The 22,143-nt window shown below is 41.6% G+C and overlaps 2 protein-coding genes across 2 annotated transcripts; one reads left to right on the forward strand and one right to left on the reverse strand.

Moving 5' to 3' along the window:
• Nucleotides 1-1,128: 1,128 nt before the first annotated feature.
• klhl26 (kelch-like family member 26) lies at nucleotides 1,129-8,043 on the reverse strand. The gene is made up of 3 exons (XM_041935571.1): nucleotides 7,831-8,043; nucleotides 4,873-5,055; nucleotides 1,129-4,269 (listed from the first exon to the last, which is right to left on the reverse strand). The coding sequence occupies exons 1-3, from the start codon at nucleotides 7,902-7,904 to the stop codon at nucleotides 2,688-2,690; spliced, it is 1,839 nt and encodes a 612-aa protein (XP_041791505.1). The 5' UTR covers nucleotides 7,905-8,043; the 3' UTR covers nucleotides 1,129-2,687.
• A 2,497-nt stretch (nucleotides 8,044-10,540) lies between these two features.
• On the forward strand, nucleotides 10,541-20,426 carry il12rb1 (interleukin 12 receptor subunit beta 1). Its single transcript, XM_041936174.1, has 15 exons — nucleotides 10,541-10,736; nucleotides 11,231-11,354; nucleotides 11,941-12,092; nucleotides 12,225-12,367; nucleotides 12,462-12,495; nucleotides 12,725-12,847; nucleotides 13,371-13,447; nucleotides 14,201-14,429; nucleotides 14,521-14,667; nucleotides 14,900-14,998; nucleotides 15,999-16,154; nucleotides 16,233-16,388; nucleotides 16,526-16,595; nucleotides 16,804-16,873; nucleotides 18,357-20,426. The coding sequence occupies exons 1-15, from the start codon at nucleotides 10,631-10,633 to the stop codon at nucleotides 18,657-18,659; spliced, it is 1,989 nt and encodes a 662-aa protein (XP_041792108.1). The 5' UTR covers nucleotides 10,541-10,630; the 3' UTR covers nucleotides 18,660-20,426.
• Nucleotides 20,427-22,143: the final 1,717 nt, after the last annotated feature.

The raw sequence follows: 22,143 nt of genomic DNA on the forward strand, positions 1-22,143 counted from the left end.
CTGGCATGTCCTGGCTGAGGCACACACCAGTTTCTCAGCTCAGTTCTGGCCAGTGACTTTGGTTCATACCCATCTCTCTCCCCTCCCTCTGCTACCTGTCCATCTCCTGTCACTATCTGATAGAGGCAACACCTAATTAAACAGATAATGTCAAATTCGTTAAAGAATCTCAATGGTGATGTACTGTAAGTGTGATACGGTGATAATGGCAAAGGTAACAGAAGGTGTGGCAAATGGGACAATAAATGTGATGTACTTGCGAAAGGATAATAACTTGATGACTAACAAAAGTGACAAAAACACTGTTTGTCTGCGCTGAGAAGTTAACGCAAGCAAGATTCACACAGAATATGGGCCAAACTTTATTATTCATTCATGCGGCAGAACATAAAGACACAGGTTTGGCTAATATGGTGTGTGTTAGAAGTAAACAAATGCCTATTGGATGGGAATCAGAGAGAAGCTGGGTTGGTGGTCTATGTGACAATCATAATGTCTCTGGAACCTAGACGATCCACAGATTAAAGCTATAACCAAAACAACTACAATAATAAAAAGTGGGGGATTGACAGCTGTTATGTCACATTCAATAATGCTATCAACTTGGCTTATTATTTGGAAACTAAAATGATAATGACACTGCCAGTGATCAGAAGTTGTTTGGGTTTTCAACACAACTGTCATTAAAAGTATAGCTGAAAAAAGTCAATTAGTCAGTGGACAAAAAAAAAAAAAACAATCTGCAGCTATTCTGATAATGGCTTGAAGGTTAAAATCTTTTTAAAAATGACAAATGTGAATTGCTCCGAGCTTCTTAATTATGACAGTCTGCTTTCCCGTGTGGTATCAGTGTGAATTGAATATCATAAAAGGTATTTTTCGCTACTGTCAGTTATTCAAAAGACCAAATGATGAGTGGAACAATCAAGATCAATCAATAATCAGCAGATGAACTGGTGCCCGTATGAAAAGAAATTATTATTCTATTATAGAAGTGTCCCTTTAAATGTCTGTAGGAGTGTGTGGATGCAAACAGTTCAACCTTTTAGTGCAGACCAGTGCTTCAGTTGGCTTCTTATGGAAATATGTCATCCTGTCAAAATAAATACATAAAAAACACCTGAAAGGTATTTTTTTAAACATGACACACCTTTAATAAAGGATGCACATAAAGCCACACAAATGTCTACATTCCCCTTTGACTACAGCAGTTTACTTTATATTGCACTTCAATGAGATATCATGTGCTTTAACTAGTACAGGTAAAAGAATACAAATACTCACTAAGGCAAACAGGAGACAGTTATAAAATGGACACTCTTCAACATCATGTACTCATCATTAAAACGAACAAAAACAAGAACTTCGAGCTTGTTTTTTTCCTTATACAAACATTAAGCGCATCGATAACTTGAGATAACTTGATCAGACTTGTCTGATAAATCTTGCTTTGAAAAGTGCGGCAATGCAGACGAAATAAAAACACGAGCCGGCATCAAACATGGCAAATGCACAATTTAAGTAGTTCTTCTGGAGAAATTGGAATTTTTTGAGGATTTGAGCAATGATTAAGATATTAAATGTGCATTAATAAACATCACCCGTATCCTCACATTGTGCTAGGCAAGGGAAAAAAGCATGTGCGGTTCACAAGATGTAGCACTTGCTTAAGTAAAGAGCAGCACACACTGACATTCCAACAGACACACACAAAGGATTTATGTAGCTGCCATTTGAGACCCACACTGGTTTGTTCTGTTGACTCAGAGAACAATTAGTGTGCCAGTGGGGGTTTCAGCTCAGGAAACAGAAGGGCAGTGGCAATAAAAAGAAAATAATAAATAAATAAACATTAACACCCACATGGAATAACTGATTCCAAGTTGAAACACAACCATTTTTCGTGTTCATTTGTGCAGCCATTACTGTGCATTGATATGTGGTTTGTTGATTGTAAATTTGAGGAGACGTGCAACAGTAATGTTCTCGGTTGTCTTGGTTGTTTAAATAATAAAATGAGACCAAACTAAATATTACTGGAAGCAAACAATAAAACATTCACAACTGTACAATCAAAATGTCTAATATTGTAAAGGTTGAGTCACACAAACACAAAATTTAACTTCAAAAATGCTATTTCCAGAGAAAATTTGTGCTGTCTGTAACTTAAGCCCTTGATTGGTAAAACTATAACACTTTAAAATGAATTATTTCCTCAAATAAGAAGAGATAGAAATTTAGGCAAATTCAGGAAGAGAACGTATATCTTCGTAGTTCATTTGGAGATAATATACCAATCAATTAATTACAAAATTCCAAAAGGAACAAACAACATGTCAAATGTGTTGCTCTGAAAAACTGTTGTTCAAAAGCTTGTATCAGTACCATAAAAGTGTCTCAACATTAAGATCCTTATAAGTTTGCGCATAAAGGAAATTTCAAGTCAAAATTTTCTGCATTAATGAAGATGTGCCTGTTAATTAGACATAACTTGCCCAAAATATGTACTGCTTAGTTGCTTTTCGAGTCATTCCCTCAAATGAACAGACAGACAGACAGACAGACAGACAGACAGACACACACACACACACACACACAGTATCTTACATAACGTTCACACCTTGCATTGACACAATGGTCGACAGAAAGAGCACATGGAATAAAATCTTCAGTCACAGGTCGGATGGTTAGCGTTGTGTGGTGTTTTGTGGAATTATAATCGGTGTACAAGCAATGCCAGCAAAGGATTCTGGGAAGTGCAAATCCCTCTCCCACTCATCCGTCTCTGTGTTGTACACCTGCACGATGCTTGTGACATTGTTCAGGTGCCAGTTGTAGCCCCCGACGATGTAAATCTTCCTGTCCAGTAAACAGCAGCCTGCCTCAGACTGGCCTGCTCTCATGGGACTGACGGTGGTCCACTGGTCGTTCTCTGGAATGTAATACTCGACCGCCAGCACATCAAAACAACGGTCCACATGGTCCATGCGACCGCCCAGAGCATAAACCCGGTCCCTGGCGCTGATCATGGCATGCAACACTCTGGGTTCATTCATGGGAGCTCTGAAGTCCCACTGGTCTGACGCTGGGTCATAGCAGTGGAGAGTTTTCTTGTCATCCAACGAAACGCCATAACCCCCTGAGATATACAGCTTGTCTCCACAGGGAGTCCCTGCATGACCCCAAATCCTGCGTTTCAGCGGTTCCACATAAGTCCACTCGTTCTTCTTTGGGCAGTAACACTCTACAGATGACAGACTGCCAGATCGATTGCGCCCTCCAGTGGCGTATAGCTGTCCATGCAGCACATTGAGTTGAAACTGGATACGAGCCTCCTGCATGGGTTGGATGCGCAGCCACTGGCTCAAATGTGGGTCGTAGCGATAACAGCTGTCTACTGCCCCCTCGCCGCTGCGGTACTGTAAGTGCTGTCCACCAACGACGTACACAAAATTATCAAGAACAGCAACACAAGCATGGCTGCAACCCGCCTCCATCTCTGTCAACTCTTTGAACTGGCGAGAAGCGATGTCAGGGAGATGGTACACCTTGGTGCTCACTGTGCGGTCGTTGTCAGTGTAGGGCGTCCCGCCAAAGGTGATGAGTGACATGACGTCGGAACGTATGACAGTCCGTGAAGACTGCATCTCATGCTGTCGGAAGGGAAGAATCTGGTAATTGAAGGCCTCGAGGAGATACTGGCGGCACAGCACGTCTTCCACCATGATGTCCACTGTCTGAACGCTGTCCACCAGCTCTGAGGAGCGCATGAGCGGGAAGCGCACATGGCACAGGACGCTGCTAGCTTGAGCCCGGCGAGACTCGTCATACTGGAGCCACCTGATGGCGGCGTGGAAGAGGTCGATCTCGTTACAGTTCTTCAGTTTGTTGCTCTGCAGGAAGAAGATGAGGCGCTCCATGGGGATGTGCAGAAAGTCCTCCTCCTCTGCAATTTGGAGGAAGTGGCGAAAGGTGAAGGCGTCCACCGACTCTTTGAGGGAAGACAGGCTAAAGGTAGTGGCCATCTGGCCGATGTGCAGGCAGGTCTCTACGCTCATCGCTGACTTGAGGAACTCCTCGCAGAGCTCCACAACTGGAACCATCTGGAGAAACACAGCTGCCCCAAGCACATCCTGAATACAGTCCAAGTCTAAAGTGACTTCTGCACTGTAGGCAAAGTCAATGATATGTTTCAGCCCACGGGCAGACAAACCCTTAAGCTCAATGGTATCTTGATTTGACTCCCTCATGCCACCGGTAAACATTGCTCTGTAACACAAAAACAAGTCAGTAAATTACATTTTTATAATTAATTGACTGATTTAAAATTGTGTGTATTTTGGATGACTTTCCGTTACTTAGTAAGAACAGGCGTATGAGGCAGAAAAGCTTTCTTCTTTCTGGATTATTGTTCTGCTCAGGTTTAATGACAGATGAACTGAAAACTACAATTTAATGAGAAAAGTGTGCAAACAAAGTTAGTAAGCATATTTGGCTACATTTTTACTTCGCCCATTTGTACATTATGTAACTTATGTTATCATTATTATAATTCATCACGTTAAAATGTCCTCACTTTCCATTCTGCAATACATTTTTATACAATTTCTATGAGCACACACTCTGTAAATATATATTCAATCAAGAATAACAGCTTAAGACAAAGACAAAATGAAAGAAAACAAGTGTGAGTGAGTGCATCATTTTGTATCTCATTTCACATTTATCCCTCCTTTAGCTTCCTCTCCTAACTCAACTATTTTAATATGGTTGATCTGTGAACTGCAGCTTACTCTAACAGTGCACTCAGCGTAAATTGCATCGGCTAAGTGCTTCCAATTTAAAATGTAAATGGGGAGTGAGAAGTCTGACCTGAAGTAATCACTACAGGCGGCCAGCACAGCTCTGTGGACCTGGAAGCGCTCCTCATTGATGGCCAGCACGACGTCAAGTAGTTGGCCCTGAGCTCGCAAGACCGAAAGGCCCTGGAGGAGGGTGGTGCTGTGGCTTGGGGCTGAGAATGTACAGCGCAGGGTGCTATTCTTGTTAGCCATACTGGAAGGAAAAAAAGGCCTTGTCACAATCAGTGAATCAAGAGCGCACTCTCAGATAAAACTCCCTTATCATTTTACCAGGGTTAAAATTCTCAACGGAATTTGGAGACTTTGAAATATTCTGGCTAAGCAGACTGTAAAGCTCAGGATATTAAAATGTGATATAACGTCTGGTGTTTACTCAAGGCGTAGCACACACCAATACTGAGGTGGAAATTTAATCTGCCACACTGGGGAGGGGGGGGGGGGGGGGGTGCAATCTGTAGTGTACAGTGTCTTTGCATTAGTGAGAGCATATCTGTACACAGGAAATACACAACATTGCTATAAGTAGAAATTAATTTCCGATTAAGAAGCATTATCACTGTAGGAAAGTAGTAGTAGAAGCGACATCACTGGGACAAAATGAGAAAAAAACATTAAAAGATAAAAACTAAGACTGAAGGTAGAAACTTAACCCTAACCCTAACCCTGAGTACTGAGGTCTTCCTGACGTCACCTTCCATAACAACAAGTGGGACTGACACAGAAGTGCCAGTGGTACTTTGACAGCTGCCATGATATTTGTTCTTCTAACACTTTCTCCAACTGAGACCCAAAAATGTTATCCGGCCACACAGGAGGCAGATTACAGATGACAAAAATGTCCAAAAAAAAACACATGTAAGTGTCAGGGAATCATCCGACAAGCTCTTATTCAGATCATAATTCAATACCAGGCAGAAATTAATGGACTAAAGCTCTGAAGCATTTAGGCATGTGAGTACATGGCTCGAACAGTACAATATCCAACACACTCATAATTTTTCCTGCTCAACTCAACCATCGTCAAAGACGGTTTCCTTCCAGACCTAATGTGTGTGCTGATCTTGTGTATCAAATCACCGTCTACGTCACAGATGTTTCTTTCTCCTTATTTTCATTTTTCATTTTCTTGCAACATGAACAAAAAGAGCTTTTCTCGATAAACTCAAAATGGGACACTTACTCTCCGAAATGAAAATACTGTAGGCTGAGGTTTTAAGAAGCTGACAGAATCTGGACTGAACTATACTAATAGGCAGGACCGGAGCCGTAAAGCCCTACTTTAACGTGTGTGGCGTGTCGTGTTGCATCGTTTTGGTATTTGTTTTATTCTGATTTGGTAATCTGCATTGGTAAGACAACAATTATTGGGCTTAGGAAACAGTGAAATTGAACAATAAGAACAATAAACAGCACCGTGGATCAAAGCAGTGGATTGGACATGTCATTCACGTGTCGAACCATCCTCACCATCAGCAACCAGGTGCCCCTGATCGAATGGCAAAGGGGTCACTACAGATACATCAAAATCTGCATATTTTTGCAGTGAATTTGAAAAAACACCTTATGTCTTGTAATTGCATAAGGTAAAGGCCTGCAGATAAAAATATATTAGTAATTATTATGTTTAAGAAAGTGGTTATTATAGTTTAGGAGTCGGTATTTGCATGTTTTGTCTCTGAATGGAGCGACTGCTGGTGCTGCAGAGTGAGCCTCTTAGATTAAGGGAGTGTTGCATTATGGGCTGTTTGTAGCCTTACGGTTGCTAAGCTAGTGAGTTTCTTCATATCCTTTTATAGTGAGCTTTCTAAAAAAAAAGGCTTTAGGAAGGCGAGATTAATCTCCATGAGTTTTCTGGTGGCTGTGTGTACTGTGTCGTGCTGCCACAGAGAAAATCCCATCCTGACAAGTGGAGTCTTTTCTGCAGAAAATGACTGAGGATGTAGCCAACCGGCCAGTAATTACCATGTGGCAAAATGTCATGATGAGGAGCTGAGAAGAGACTGTCATTATTGTTATTGTTAAACTGCAATAACTGCATTGTGTCCTACTCTGTACATATCTGGTCACCGTCGTCGACCTTCTGACTTGCCATAGTAGGAAAAGCACAGGTGTTACTAACAGCATTAATGACTTCGTACTACTCAAGTGTCCCAGTAAACCGCAACCCAGCCATCATTCATTTATATATTTACAGCTGGGATATGACAACTGTGGAAAAAAAAAACCCTAAAAGATTAACTTTATGTTCTGCATTTAAAAAAAAAAAAATAATAAACTATTGGCTGATATATTGTAGATTTGGCCAGTCTCAAATATCGGTATCGGTACCAGCCTGAAATATCCCGTATCGGTCGGGCTGTCGACCGGAATGACATCAGTCAAGGTGCCGTCTAATCTTATTCTAAGTATGACAGAGGTGGAAAAAAAACAGACCACCCGAGCATTTCACTTTACTGCCTCTGCTCACAGTGAGCGACTTGGTTTCTCTTCGTTGTCTGCAGCTAACTTTGAACGTGTTTTGTTGGTTTACTGCTGCAGTTACGGCAAGCTAATAACAGCGATATTATTAACAAGGGCAGTGTTATCACATCAACATTGCCAAAAAGTACTGAAAGTACAGCCATGAAAATACAAGACAAACGCTTTGCCAAGTAGTTAGCATGTGTTGAAGTTCACCTCCTACGACACGTTTGACAAAGTTAGGTGTGTTTACTCCTCTATACGCACAACTGTGACATCCTTACTTTATTTACACTGCTGAATCGTCGATATAAAACACGGGCAGTGTGGGCGCCTGGAGGCCCGCACAGCTCCTCGGTGATTCTTGGAATTAAGCCGCGACGCTGGGACGCTCCAGCTCGCTCGAACCGGGCTGCAGTCCCGGAGCCGTGGAGGCTGCTCACAAGCTAACACCGAGGGACCACTCCAACACCGTGGCCACACCGCATCCTCACCCAGCTGCACTCACCTGCTCTGTGGGTGTTTCGAAGCGAAATCCCCGCCATCCGTCTCCGCCATCTTCTGGCACAGAGCAACACGCATATGGCATCTTCATGAATGTTAGCAGGATATCAACGGCACGATGGGTCTGTTCATGTTAAAAGGCGATGGGAAGAGCCTGTTATTCAGGCTCAGACGGGCAACAGCCGTCTGTCTGAGTTCTCTGTTGGAGACGGTGATGACCTCCGGCTGTTTCCTCCACCTCCTCCCTCTGCACGGACACCTTCTGACCACTGGGTGGCGCCACTGTTGCATGTCTACAGGTGGACTGGTTTCCAGTGGTGGAAGAAGTACTGTGATCCTTTACTTTAATAAAAGTAGCAATACTACAGAGTAACAGCACTCTACTTTCTCTCTAAGAAAAAGTCCTGCATTGCATAGTACAAGTTTTATCAGAAAAAGTAAAAAGTCAAGTCAAAAGTAAAAACAATTATGTTTTAGAAAAATTGCCTCCGATAAATTAAAATAGTTATAGCTACATTTAAATACTTGATATGCTGGTAGATGCTTAAGACAGTGCATCATATTTTATAAATCTACGTGACTCTGAGGCAGCCTCTGCTATCCTCTATGCTGTTGTCTGCTGGGCCCCGGGCAGCACAGAGCAGGACAGGAAGAGACTAAACAAGCTGATCAGGAGGGCCAACTCTGTCCTGGGCTGCCCACTGGACTCTGTGGGGGAGGTGGGTGAGAGGAGGCTGTTGGCCAAGCTCACAGCCATCATGGACAACAGCTCTCACCCACTGCACTGGTAGGCAGGGGGGCCTTTTCCTGCTTGAACTAGTCAAGTCAGGGGTGCTGCATGTGGAGGGACTCTTTTAAAGGACTGCTGGAGATCTTGGAGGTTGCAGCCTACGTTACTGCAGACATGCCTCAAATGCGGCTCTGCCTTGATGAGCACTGAGCTCCTCAAGATCATGAGGACACTTGTGCCTCTTGAATCAGCTGGCTTGCTTCTGGCCCACACCCTCAATGTGTTGTCCTGCACCACAGGACAAAACAGTGAGGCATATATGGTGCTATGCTTTCAAATGTGTGATAAGCATGTATTAGATAAAGACAAAATGTTCAGGTAATACAAAGAAATATAAGAAAATGTTTTTAACTCTGCTCACTGATCTGCAGTAATCTGAGTTACTCCTCTTCTTCTCCACTGCTCCTCTTCAAATGTGAACAGAACTCACATTTTCAAAAAGAAAGTGCAAGTGATTTGGTGTGAAACTTGTAGAAATGGGAAATGGGAAAAGAATGAGGATGTAGGACAAGGGCGGAGCCGCGGGCGGAGCCGCGGGCGGAGCCGCGGGCGGACCAGGACCACAACATGAGCTGGAAGCACGGTCTGTTATTAGATATTCCAGGTTTAAATAGTTTGACCTCGTGTCCATTTAGTCACATGGACTGCATGTAAACCTGGACCACATGTGCTGTCCCCAACTTCTCCTTAATCCTGTCTGTGTATTAGTCAGCAGGAGTCAGATTGGAAATTAAACAAATGAATATTTACTCAAAATAAATAGATAAATAATCACTGTTTATGTGATCAAAGACAGATGTGTGTCGGCCATCTCTGTCACACGTCGTGGAGGTTGCAATAGCAATATAGCTTTGCCACTGAACATGTCACAGTTTGGATTTAAAATCCCTCTTTGGTTAATATTGCATTATTACTGACATTTTATGACCTTCTTTGTTTTTTGTTTTTAAAGCTTTGGAAAAGAGGATTTTCCTAAATAAAATTATGTTCAGACAGAAGTTTGCTGAATATTAATTAAATAAATCAGTCTGTTGGACTGCTTATCGAGATATATTTTCAATATTAACACTGCATCAACTGACACCAAACAAGGTAAATGAAAAGGCCACTATCCTGCAAAACCCACTGAGAGTCTACACTGAACTCTGCAGATATCCACTGATTTCAACCACTTCTGGGTTCTAGTTTTGCAAAAATTCTCTTTTTACCCAACCATCCACCCCGACCGCAGGCTTTGTAGTTCGTCACTTTGCTCTGAGCATCTAATATTGCCACAGGTGGGTTTACCTTGGAGTTGGTTGAAAGCCATCTCATGCAGACCCTAAAGGGTACTTAGTGCTTCTGTATGAGACGCAGAGGGGCAGGGAAGATGGACTGATGCTCCAAATCACTGACTAGTGAAGAGAGTCCAACACCAGACAAGCTTATAAGACAATAGTTGCTTGACACAGCTTTAAGTTGAGCTGTTAGTGAAAATATGACGCTGTGATAACATAATGACATAGTGACATGCTTAAGAGAACAACAAAAAAAAGAGATCCAGCTGTTGAAGTGGTTTTAAAATGTCCTTCCAAACCCAACTTTGGGTCTGCAGTAGATTTTACTTATCCCCCTCCAAACACCTGACACCCCTCGTGTACCACGACGGCGAACGTAGGAACGCCAGACAGCTGTAGGTGTCTGTCGTCTGTTTCTGTAGTTTCCAGAGTTTCCTTCAGTTTCTCTTTGACGACCAGCCTGAAAAAAGACAAAAGCAGTTGAAGGGAAATGAGCTTTCAAAAAAAAAAAAAAAAAAAAAAAATCAACAAAATGACTTCAAAGAGCTGTCGCTTTCAGGATGGCTGTTGTGTCTGTCTACTAGTGTGACAAACGCGACCTCACCCCGCCTCTGACACTTGTGGTTTTGCTGCAGGTCATGAAACCTGCGACAAATGAAACTTCTCTGACATTTATGAGAAAGACAACTGCGTTACATGAAGGCAGGTAGAATACATGGACTCTCACACGCTGAAGAATGAACCTTCGAGACTTTCCGCTATACATCATGGAAACTTTAAAAGGCTGGCCTTCACTATATCAATCTGTTGTTGTGTTCATGCTCCTTACAACAATCAGCAAAGGTAAGTCAGTCTGAAAACCCTTTATCTGTATTCACGGTACCTCATGATAGATTTTGCTTTATCCCAACTTCAATCTGATATCATCAAAGTAAAGGATACTAATCAGACATGTGAAAGTGAGAATTCTTTGGCGGCAAAGGTAAAACACTACAAAACACTGGTTAGCTTATCAGCATTATGTGGTTTCCGCTAACAGTTGGCGTCCGCACAGTGTTGCTCTGTGCAGCTCTGCTGAAGCGCAAGCCCTCAGAGTTTGCTAGTAGTTTGCTGAGCACAATAGGACAGAGGGGTTCAGTGCTTGGACTGATGGACCAAAACCTCTAACCTCGTCAGAATGACAAGTTTGACATGCTGTTTAATGTATTGCAAAGTGCTTTAAAATGAATTTATTCAGTCATCTTGCTGCATTTGGTTTGTTGCTGAAGCTGTTTTCTCTAAAGAAAATGTGTTTACTTCTGGAACAGCTTTGCAAAATCAGTACATTATTTTGAAAGGGTCAGCGTGCAAGGCTCCTTCCAGTCCTCAGTGCTTCAGGAGAAGAGCCGACGAGTCTGTTTACTTGTGTGAATGGAGCATGGAGACGATGGAGAGCGATGTAACGTTTGACCTTTACTTTAAGTGAGTATTGTTCAGTGTTTGAGCCACAATATTTTTAAATGGTGACATCTACTCAGCCAACAACTGCTTTTTTTTTTTTTAGCATGTCGTATATGTGTATTGCTGTAACAAATCCGAGACACAGTGGAGACAAAATTCCAGCAGTCCTCTCAGTGTGCAAATGAAATAGCTTTGTTCAAAACTTGACATGACTTTATTCTAAGTTCTCGAGGAGATCAGAAAGTTTCCAAAGGTAAAAAATATGTCATGCTGAGTTTTTGAGAGATGTGTCTACAATTATACAAAAGACGGAATAACGTCAGAATGTTATGTTTGAGTAATAATCTCAGTTTCATTCATAGTCAAAGTTTAATGAAGAGTTGGAACAAGATTATATACACACACACACACACACACATATTTACATATATGAGATACAGTCTAAGAGAATTAGTGGAACGAGACACTTTTAAAGGAAAAGATTCTTAAGCTTATCTGCATGGTTAGATAAGCTTAGTCTAAAGACTGGAAACAATTGAGAACATGTGAGACATTCTCAGTTTCTGCTGTTTTCACTGCACTCAAAGATCTATGTATTCGTCTGTAGTGAAACAAAATTTGAGAGCATTAGGAAAACCTGGTCTCAGTTCAACGAGGAACAGCTTATCAGATACCGTCCGGTTGACATTTGGGTGGAGGCTCACGCAGAAAACTCCAGCTGCACGTCCACCAGGAGGTCTGTTGTACTGGGGCAGACAGGTAATGCATTTCACCCTACAAGCAACACGTTCACTGAGAGCACAGCAACAGCTGATTTAGCCGAAAGCACAGAAGTATATACTATCACCTAATGTAAAAACATCAGCAAAATATTTTGCTTTTGCTCAACAGTTAAGTATGAAGCGCCACAAAATATTGCCATGTCCTGGTTAAAAAACAACCTGAACTTGAGCTGGAAAGCAGCAGAGAAGCATCCAGCTTTAGCTGAGGTCCGGTTCCGACGTCATGAACACCCCACAGAATCATGGGAGAATGTGAGACAAAGTTTCTTACCAATGTTAATGTATCTGAAGCTGTTTTCCTGCTTTAATGACCATATTCGACCTTTTATCTGCATTGCTGTAACAGAGAACAAGGCGTACCACCAATGAGACCCTTATGTGTGAGTCGTCTCGTGTTTTACTTCTTTGTAATTCAAGTCTTTACAATGAAAAGTTCATTCAGCCTCATTTTATGTGTTTGTGCTTCTTCTTTATCCATAAAATAGTTGACTGGCCTAATTCTTTGTTAGCTTTGGTGTTTTCATGTAACCTGATTTTAAATAGCCATAGGAACAAGTATGAAATGTGAAATTTATGAAATATCTCTGTTTTGTCCTTGAATCTGAACAGACCAGGTGATTGTTGAGAATCTGTTGAAGCACACAGCTTACCAGGTTCAAATCAGACATCGGTCCAATCAGGTCCTGAACCCGCTGTGGAGTGACTGGTCTCCAGTTGTGATTGTTCCTGCAGGTAAAGTCGTAGATTTCATGGTGTAACACTTTGGGCTTTAAATCCATTGTTCTGATTTAAAGAATTTGTGTCTCATGATCAATATAATCAGACACAAAATGGCAAATGTTAAGTAATTTTGAAGCTGCTTAGTCCTAATATAAAACTTGATTCAAAAACCTGAATCACAAAGAGGCAGTGCAACAGGGAAGAGCATCAAATCCCCACTGACTGATATCTGTACCTGATTCTCCCCCCTCTGAACTGTGGTTCCAGGTATGATTAATGACCTGAAATGATCTGTGCACACTACAGTAGGTTTCATAAATCCAAACTCAAATATGAAGTGCAACATCTTACATTATCATTATGATGAATTGTGGGGTTTTCATTCTGCAAAACGTTTCCAGGTGTCCCATTTGGAGATTGTAAACTGTGAGAAGATGCAGCTTTACTGAAATGTTAAAGATCTATTTCGCACTAAGACACATTTCTTTCGATGTAAAAACAGCCTGCTCACGAATATTTGGTCTTTTTGTTGCAGAGCTGGGGGAAAAACCTGAAGTCAACATTAAGAAAAGGCTTGTAAATGGCACTCGAAAGGTGATGCTAACGTGGAAGGTAAGTCAGTGAAGAGAAAGCGACACCAAAACATTTACACTTGCAGTGTGCAGTTGTCGCATGTTGGCTTTGTCCCATATTGTGCAATAATGTGCTGAGCTGAGTACAAACAGGACACAGACCAGAAATGAAACATAAATATAATAATAATATAATAAATATGCCACAAAATCGGGTGAAACTGTATTGTAGCACATTAATTTTAGCTACAGGTTTTCCTTGAGTAGTGATCAGAGAGGATAAAAGGGCTGAGGTGTGTGATCGTGTTGCTGTTTTTACTATTTGTCTTGTAACAGCTGCCTCAGCGAGCTACTTAATATTATCAGTTGTTCCAGATCAAAGCATATAAATGCGGGAAATGTAGCATTTTACTTCTTTTCCCAAACACTGCTGTTGTGTGACGGTTTATCACAGCAGAAATAATTATCACCACTACTTCTCCCACAGTGCTACTATTACTACCTGCACTGCTGCTACTGCTGCTACTGCTGCTACTTCGACAAGTAACAATAAGACCAATAAGGAGGATGATTCAATAGATTAAAATCTTCAGATTCAGCCAGGCTCACCACTGCTACACACAACTAAAACATTGTCCTTAACACTTTGTTCAATCTTGAACTGCATCATTAAATCTGTCTTAAAACAAGAAAGTCATGGACTTTCCATTTCACTGATCTACCTACACTGCCCCCCAGGCTGGGTCGTACCACTCGTGGTTGATTTTAACTCGAGCTCTCCTCTGCTCCTCAGCCGATGCCTCATGCAACAGCAGTCACAGGAGTGACGTACAGCCTGAGGGACACACAGTCTTCTCTTGGATGTCCATGTCAGAGCTGGACACATCCCGTCAAACTGAATAAACACACTACTTATGTGTCGTACTCTGCTGTCAACATCTCTGTTATCGCCACAAATGCAGCAGGACCTTCTCCTCCAGCAATCATACAAGTACCGGCCGAACCTGCTGCAGATTTAGAGAGTATGTGTGTGTGTGTGTGCTCATGTATGTATCATGTATATTCCTCCTTGTGCAGACTTTACAAGCTGCTATTTCTTTCCTCCTCCCGCAGTTTGTGACACAACGTTACTGGATGAAAAATTAAAAAAGAGCACTTGCCTTGAGTTGTCCGAGCTTCAAGATGGAGATTCAAGGCCAAAAAATGTCATCACGTTAGCAGGAAGGATGAAAAAAACAGAAAGGGAGCAAATACGAAATAGTAAGCACACAACTTCACCTCTTCTGCTCTACAGAGGGAAATTATTTTCCTAATTGAGGTCAAATACTGTGAAAATTCAACCGCGGTTTGCACAGAAAACCAAACGCATCTGTTGGTCTCCAGCATCGGCTGTTTGTGTCATCAGCTCTTGTTCATTCACACTCGTATTCAAACTATTTTCAAACCAGCAAAACTAAAAACCAGTCTGGTTCTCTTTCTGTTTCTCTTGCAGCCACTAAGGATTTCGTTCGCTACCTTTACTTTGAACACAGATGTGATGGTAGGAAACCGCAGACAGTTAAAATGTGCCTCTTTTATCAGAAAGAGGGTGGTAAGTGTCTTTAACTTGCAGGTCAACACATCGACACACACATTCAGCTTAGTCTGCTTACCAGAAGTGCTGCCACAAGACCTCCACATGAAGGAACAAAGGACATTATTTGTTGCTGCTCTGCAGGACGGAAACATATAAGACGTAACATATGATGGAGACTTGCTTAGTTTTAGGCACAGAAACGAAGCAGACTTTTATTGACCCATCCAACCACCTGAACCGCCTCCCTCAGTGGACTTTGTGGCCCCATATTAATACCACATTATTCCTTCCTTTACTCCCAATAGAGAGGAGTCATACTTACACTGGCTGCTAGAGAGCTCTCTTGATAGAAAACACTTTTCTGCTGTCTGGTAAAACAAAAACTGCAGGTATTGACCAATAACGAGCTCCTCCTTTAGCCATGCTAGCTGTGAAGCCCCATGGGTGGCCGGTTGGTCTGTAACTCCATCACTGTGGTCCAGATTGACAAATCTCAACAACTATCCCACGGATTGCCTTGAAATGTCATACAGATGTTCATGGTCCCCGTATGATGAATCACACTACCTCTGGTGGTCCCCTGACCTTTCCTGTAGCTTCACCATGAGGCTGGCATTTGTGGCTTTAAGTGAAGACATCTCTACAACTATGGGATTGGCATGAAATTTTGGACACACATTCACGTCTCCCTTGGGATGAGTTATAGCAATAAGTGCCATCAGGTGAAAAATTTCCTTTGTCCAGCAATGGGCAAACAGGATGCCTGCAGAACTAACAGCACTCCCATCAGCTCAATTGGCAAATGTCAGTATGAAAATGCAGTAAACTAAAATGGTGAACATGGTAAATGTAACTGCCAAACATCAGCATTTTAGCATTTAGGTCAAAGCGCTGCTGTGACCAAGTACAGCGTCAGAGCAGCTAGCACGGCTGGAGACTCGTTGTCAGCATCAGAGGCATCAGTTTGTCTCCTCTTTCTGCAGAAGTAAACTAAAATTGTTCATTTTTTCTTCAGTTCCACGCAGAGAACCACAGGACTTCAGCCCCTTCAGTGAAACACACAGTTCTGTTCACCTGTCTTGGAAAGCGATTCCCACTGAAGACCAGCGAGGGTTCCTCACACACTACAGCCTCTGCAGCGTGAAAATCAGCTCACACGATGAGCCGAAAGGTGTGAAGTCGATTTTTAGTGATCTGTAGCTGTTTGCAAAACCGCCCAGTGACATTTTCGCTCGTCTCCTTTCATCAGTGTGCCATATCATATCAGCCTCGCTGACAAAACACCGTCTGGAAAACTTGACGCCCGGGGCGAAATACAACATCAGCCTGGTCGGAATGACACGAGCGGGCGAAGGACCTAAAGCCACAGTGACAGTCAACACGCTGCTGGAGACGCCTGTGAATGGTATCAGACGTACAGAATCAAGTCTCGTGTTGAAACAGCTTCCTGTAAATTTAAACACAAGTCAGCACAGCAGTTTTTCCATGTGTAATATACGTGGGTGCTAACAAAGCCATCTTCCTTTTTTTACCTGAAATTAGCATTATGGAGTTTCAGCTTGCTGCTTCTGTTCTTTCTCATCTCAACATCGTGCACCTGTATCTTGAAGAGGTAGGCTACCTCTGCTGTAAATATTCTACATTTTGAAATAGAAGTATTTTTATAAAAGGAACAAAACACAGTATGCAGGAGAAGTTCAAGCTCTGTGCCATCTGGTTTGCAGTAACACTAATGACACTCTGCTGAGTACACGCAATCTTTAAATCATCCTGGCTTTTCAAACTTTTTTTAACGCTTTCTACTCTGTTCTAATCCTTAGAATCAAAAACAAGATCTTCCCTCCTGTGCCGAAACCCGTTATTCCAGATTTCACCTGTTATGAGAGTCAGGTAAGAGGCTTTAGCAGCTGCAGCAGTTCAAGCATGTGTGGCGTTTTTTTGCTCTTTCTGAAACCCTTAGTCATTTATACACTGTAGAAATTCACTGTAGTCACAAGTGCCTCAGAGGTTTCGGTTTTAACTTTTTTGCTACTTATACTTGGCTTCTTTTCATACTGATGTACACTGCAAAACAGTGCAACTTTTTTATCCGCAGTGGTGGGAACCACAGCCTGTCAGTTAGTTCAAGCTCAAACTACTTAGAGAGCATAAAACACTTTAGTTGGTAAAATGTAAAACTTCAGTCCAGAGACCACAGGAGGCAGACAGTCTTGTTAATTTGAGGTAATTGTCCAAATATCTCCCAGTGATTAAGGAAATTATTTGATGGATTTATTCTGTACCTTTAACAGCAGAGAAATGATAGAAATGGAAGACAGCAAAAGGCAGAGCAAAACATCAGCAACAGCTTCATGGTGGCAATGAGGTAGCAAGTGGGTTGAATGTGTGTGTTTTAATGAGCAAGTGTGTGTCAGGACAGATGAAGGGAGGCAGCTGGTACAACTGGATGTGTCTCTTTTTCCAAGTAGATGAAACTGAGGAAAGTCCCCATTGAATCTGCTGAAGGACGATGTGGTAGAGCCACAAACCTTTAATTTGACCAGAAAGCAGAACACAGTAAACAGAGTGTACGGTAAATCGGTTTTCAGCTGTTTTTGTTGAGCAAATAATAAACCACCATGTGCAAACCATGAAGCTCACACATCATGAAGCTGCTGGAACTAATTCACAGAGTAAATTTAAAAATTCATGACTGACAAATCAGACTACATTGTGGCAACCAATTCTAAAAAAAAGCATCCTCACTTGCATGTTTAGGTGGGCAGTCTCTGCATCTTATGACCTCTCATGACAGCTGAAGGTAACAAGACACAAACATGATGTCTCAAGCCAGAGAGCAAGATGCTAAAATCAACATGCTGTAGCTTTACAGTGAGGGTTTATCACATTTTGATCAAACTGAAATGGAATCTGAGTAGACAGCAACTCCGCATCATTCGGTGCAGTGTGTTTTAGGTATGAACAGATCAGAGCTTCTCCTCCTCTTTCCTTCCTTTGTGGACTCAGGCACCGGAACCACATCAGGTCTTAACATGGTGCTCGCAGTGTGGTGTGGGAACTTGAGTTGCCTCTCAAGGTCCACATCAGCTGCCAGTACCCTGCAGAGGTCAGTGTTCCTGCTGTCAGGAGGTCCAGGCTCTGACAGAGGCGATGGCTTGTTTTAAATACGGCTTCATAGAGCTGCTACATAACATTACTGCCGACTCTTACATAGTCTATTGTTGTCATTTTCTTTCAGTTGGTTCTGTTTTTGTTGATTTTGTTTGAGTTGTCTGGTCAGCTAGCTACAATTTTCATCGTAAAGCGCGGGCTGTTCTCTGTGCATTTGACAGTCTGGAATCTTGAATCCCTCTGCTAATGTGACTTACAACAGGAGATGCTGGAGAGAAAGGAGGAGGTGCATGAGCTGACGCTGCACCAGCTACATCCAGAGGGCAAGCGCGTCCCCAAGGATGTAGAGGAAACCATTCTCCATGAACACGTGGAGAATGAGAGGGATGATTCAAGGATGTCAGGAGGGAACAGTGATGAGTGTTTGAGTCCCGGCTCTACAGAACAGGCGCTGAGGAGCTCCAGAGAAGGAGAAGTGACAGATCTGGAGCAGGTGGACAATGAGATCGCAATGCTGACATACAGGAATGGTTTGGTCTTTGATGTCAAGACTGACTCGCCTTAAAAAGCAGGAGGGCTAGCCACTCACAGGCTTTGTCAATGCACGTTGTCAATAAACTGTTCACAGCAAATCCTGGTCCAGGCTTTCATGAGTGTTGCTCGTTTCAGTGGCTTCCACACAAAGAAACTCTGATCACAGGAAAATTATCTGTGAGGAACTTTTCATTTTCACTTTTAACACCAGTCTCTGGTTAATTATTACATTTACTTTACCATGACTGCAAAGATCAGATGGGCTCCAACTTTAATAGTTTGATTTTCTCCACAATAAGCATTACAGCCTCACAGACTCTTGGTCTTAGCAGCTACATCTTGATTAAACCCCATGAAACCCCTTACAATATAGTAAAATAATATATATAGTCTAACCATAAAATGTTTACCTCAGGTGAGAGATGTCAAAATAACAATAAAATATCAGCTTTACTTTGAAGAGCTTGGACCATTGTTTGGCCATAACCTGAGACTGCAAAGACAAAGGAGCAGTGTATTTGGTGGCTGAGTAGCACAACCTGAGCCTGTGAAGAGGTCATCTGACAGGAAGTGGTTTCAAAAAAAAAACATGGCCTTAAAAGAGAGGTAGCTAATGCAAGGTGAAATGCTCGATTACCCATAGCCAAAGAGAACTGGGTGGAGTTTGGATCTACCTGGTTCAAACTAGAGCGTGTCATGTCCATTTAAAGGACGTGATGACAGGCTGGCAGCACTGTCCCACACACACTGCACTTTGATTTCCCAACAGAAGAAAAACATTGTGTGGAAGAGAATGAAACCAGCGTGAACGTCACTCTATTGTTTTACATATGAGTCACTTCCACCACATCAAGATTAAAATCATTGGTTGTGACCACAGAGAACAGGCTAACATCTGATAAACATGATGTGTGCTGAGGAACATACTATGAACAGATACCACTGTGTTTTTGTTCTGTCTGTCTATAATAAGTACATAATTTACTGCATTTATATTAAAGGCAGTATGAGCATGTATTTACAGGACATACAGACTTGAGTTTCCAGACATTAGTTTATTGACATGAAGTGGTTTATAAGGATTTAACTGTTAAATTCTGCCTATATGGGAGATTTTAATACAAATCTGAGGTACTTGCATTTTATTGAAGTGATTCCATTTGATGCAACTTTATATTTCTAAAATATAACATTGCAAGATGGTTAATATCAGTTTTGGAAGTGGGGAGTGGATATGTAAATGTTTTTTGTCTTTAGCTCTTCGACAGCAGCTGGTGCTGCCTGGGTCACTGGCCATGAACTCTAAAGTCTTAAGTTTTATTCAGATTCATTGTCTCAGTGATGACTGATTCGAAGGTCCCACAGTTGGAATAACGATATATAAAAACTTTTATCCGAGTATATTGACGACCTTCCGAGCATTAATTTCCGTTAGAACTGAAGGAATGGAAACAAAAGCCACCATTTAAGGACGTTTTCAGATCATTTGGACTGTGGAATAAAAGATAAAATTGTCTGTCATCAGTATAGATTTGGAAGAAATGTTGTGTTGTCACCGTAGTTTTATGAACAAAACAACTAGGACTTTCATTTTGACTTATTTTGTCACACAAGAAGTTAAGAAGCTTCAATGCGCTTTATACTTGCACATGTGAATAAATCAAACGGACACAGTGTCTGTCCCCCTCTTTGTCTGCTTTCCTGCATGAATACGTTGCCGTACTTCAGTGGTCTGCTCTACGTTACATGTTGTAGCACAGGTTGTCCAGCAGATGGCAGGATAGAGATCTTTGCTGATTTTTTTTATTTGGGGTATCTGAGTCAAAATGATCCCACCATAGCTTTTGGCTTTTGAAAAAAAACAACAACTCATAATCAGCAAGAACACTATTGTTCTTCTTCTTCTTCTTCTTCTTCTTCTTCTTCTTCTTCTTCTTCTTATTATTATTGTTATTACTATTATTATTATTATTATTATTATTATTATTATTATTATTATTATTATTATTATTATTGTTGTTGTTGTTGTTGTTGTTGTTATATTGGATTGCAAATCAGTGTGTTATATATTTTTGATGAAGATTAAGAAAGTTGAACATTTGGAAGTTTGCTATGACTTCACACACAGCCTGCATCTGATAAGAGTGATATTGATACAGATCTTTTCTTTTTTTTCTACACAATACATAAAAGAAAAGAACATACATAATACGTGTACAACCTTGATTCCACTTCGTTTGAGTACATTTTATTGTGTGTCCAGGCTTTTTTTTTTTTGTGCCATCAAGGTTGGACTGTAGTTTTTTGTAGTTTTTATGCTTTCTTGGTATTTATGTCACTGCTGAACACACTCTTAACTGCATAATTCATATCTCTTCAAACTTTCAAATTCATGCATTTCTAATTTCTCAGACAAATACCCTCATCTTCATATGATCCTACCGGTATTTTGCCACTGCAACAGCCAGTTTTATTCTCCTAACTTTACTTTTCTCTTATGCAAACTGACAAATCGCTTGTCTCTGTCTTGTGGTTTCAAAATAAAATTGTGGCCTCATACTTTAAGAGACAGGAGAGCATTGTGCTGCAGCGTTCAGAGTGGATTATACATCTATGGTTTGATTTGTACTGTGACTCATGGCCACCAGAGGGCAGTGTCAGCTGGATTTTGGGCCAAAAATGTGCATGAAATCTGTGTAAGAAAGTAATTACAGTTTTGGAGTGCTGGCTTGAAACTGACATGATATTTACTGCAAAATTTACTTAAAATGTTGTGTTTGGGTTGCTTTTGCTTCTCATTCGAAAAATAAATGGTCCAGAGCTAAAGAGGCTGATGTGGGAAAGTGAGTGTGTAGAAATAAATATAATGTATATAGAGACTGTGTAATTAGGAAGGGATGAGTGAGGAAATGTCTGTTTCAATTATCCTCAGAATGTAGATTGCAGAATTTTACAAACAAAAAACAATGTACAGACTCACAGAATAGGCATCCCACTCAATCACCACCAGATGTGTGTGGTGTTGTATGCATCTCCAGAGATTCTGCCCCCTGCCTGTATTTTCTCTTTTTCTTCTTATCTTGCTGTGTTTGGGATGTTTCTGGACATTTGGGCAGTGGGACTGTGGCCCCCAGCCAATAACAGTGCACAGGTGAGATTTTATAAGGAGACAGGACGTTTCTCTGTGGTCGAGGGAGCATTAAATTCACAATGAAAGCTGCAGGGTACTGCAGGGAGTCATTACTGGTGTTTGACTGGCCTCCACAACCAGAGAGAGGAAAGCATCTGGTAAGGAGGGACACAAGTAGAGAGCAGCAGCAGTATCAACATTAACTCATGAAACGGTGGCTGTCCTACAAAACGAAGGAGTCAGCCTCTAGCTGGAACATAACCAGTTTGAACCGGACTGTTTGAGATCTGGGTAAGAAAAGGTCATAGAGTGTTTTCATGTCTGTTAGAAACAATCTGAGCTGTGGGCAGCAATTCAGACGGTTAACTCCTCTGCAAAAATGCAA

Source organism: Chelmon rostratus, chromosome 4 (assembly GCF_017976325.1).
Source record: "Chelmon rostratus isolate fCheRos1 chromosome 4, fCheRos1.pri, whole genome shotgun sequence".
Taxonomy (NCBI): domain Eukaryota; kingdom Metazoa; phylum Chordata; class Actinopteri; order Chaetodontiformes; family Chaetodontidae; genus Chelmon; species Chelmon rostratus.

Excerpts from the sequence above, each read along its gene's own strand:
- klhl26 (XM_041935571.1), bottom strand. The coding sequence starts at position 7,904 with ATGCGTGTTGCTCTGTGCCAGAAGATGGCGGAGACGGATGGCGGGGAT. Across the intron at positions 5,056-7,830 it reads TCGAAACACCCACAGAGCAG|TATGGCTAACAAGAATAGCA; the intron begins GTGAGTGCAGCT and ends TTTTCCTTCCAG. Across the intron at positions 4,270-4,872 it reads GCCTGTAGTGATTACTTCAG|AGCAATGTTTACCGGTGGCA; the intron begins GTCAGACTTCTC and ends TTTGTGTTACAG.
- il12rb1 (XM_041936174.1), top strand. The coding sequence starts at position 10,631 with ATGAACCTTCGAGACTTTCCGCTATACATCATGGAAACTTTAAAAGGC. Across the intron at positions 12,496-12,724 it reads CACCAATGAGACCCTTATGT|ACCAGGTGATTGTTGAGAAT; the intron begins GTGAGTCGTCTC and ends GAATCTGAACAG. Across the intron at positions 16,874-18,356 it reads TCACCTGTTATGAGAGTCAG|GAGATGCTGGAGAGAAAGGA; the intron begins GTAAGAGGCTTT and ends GACTTACAACAG.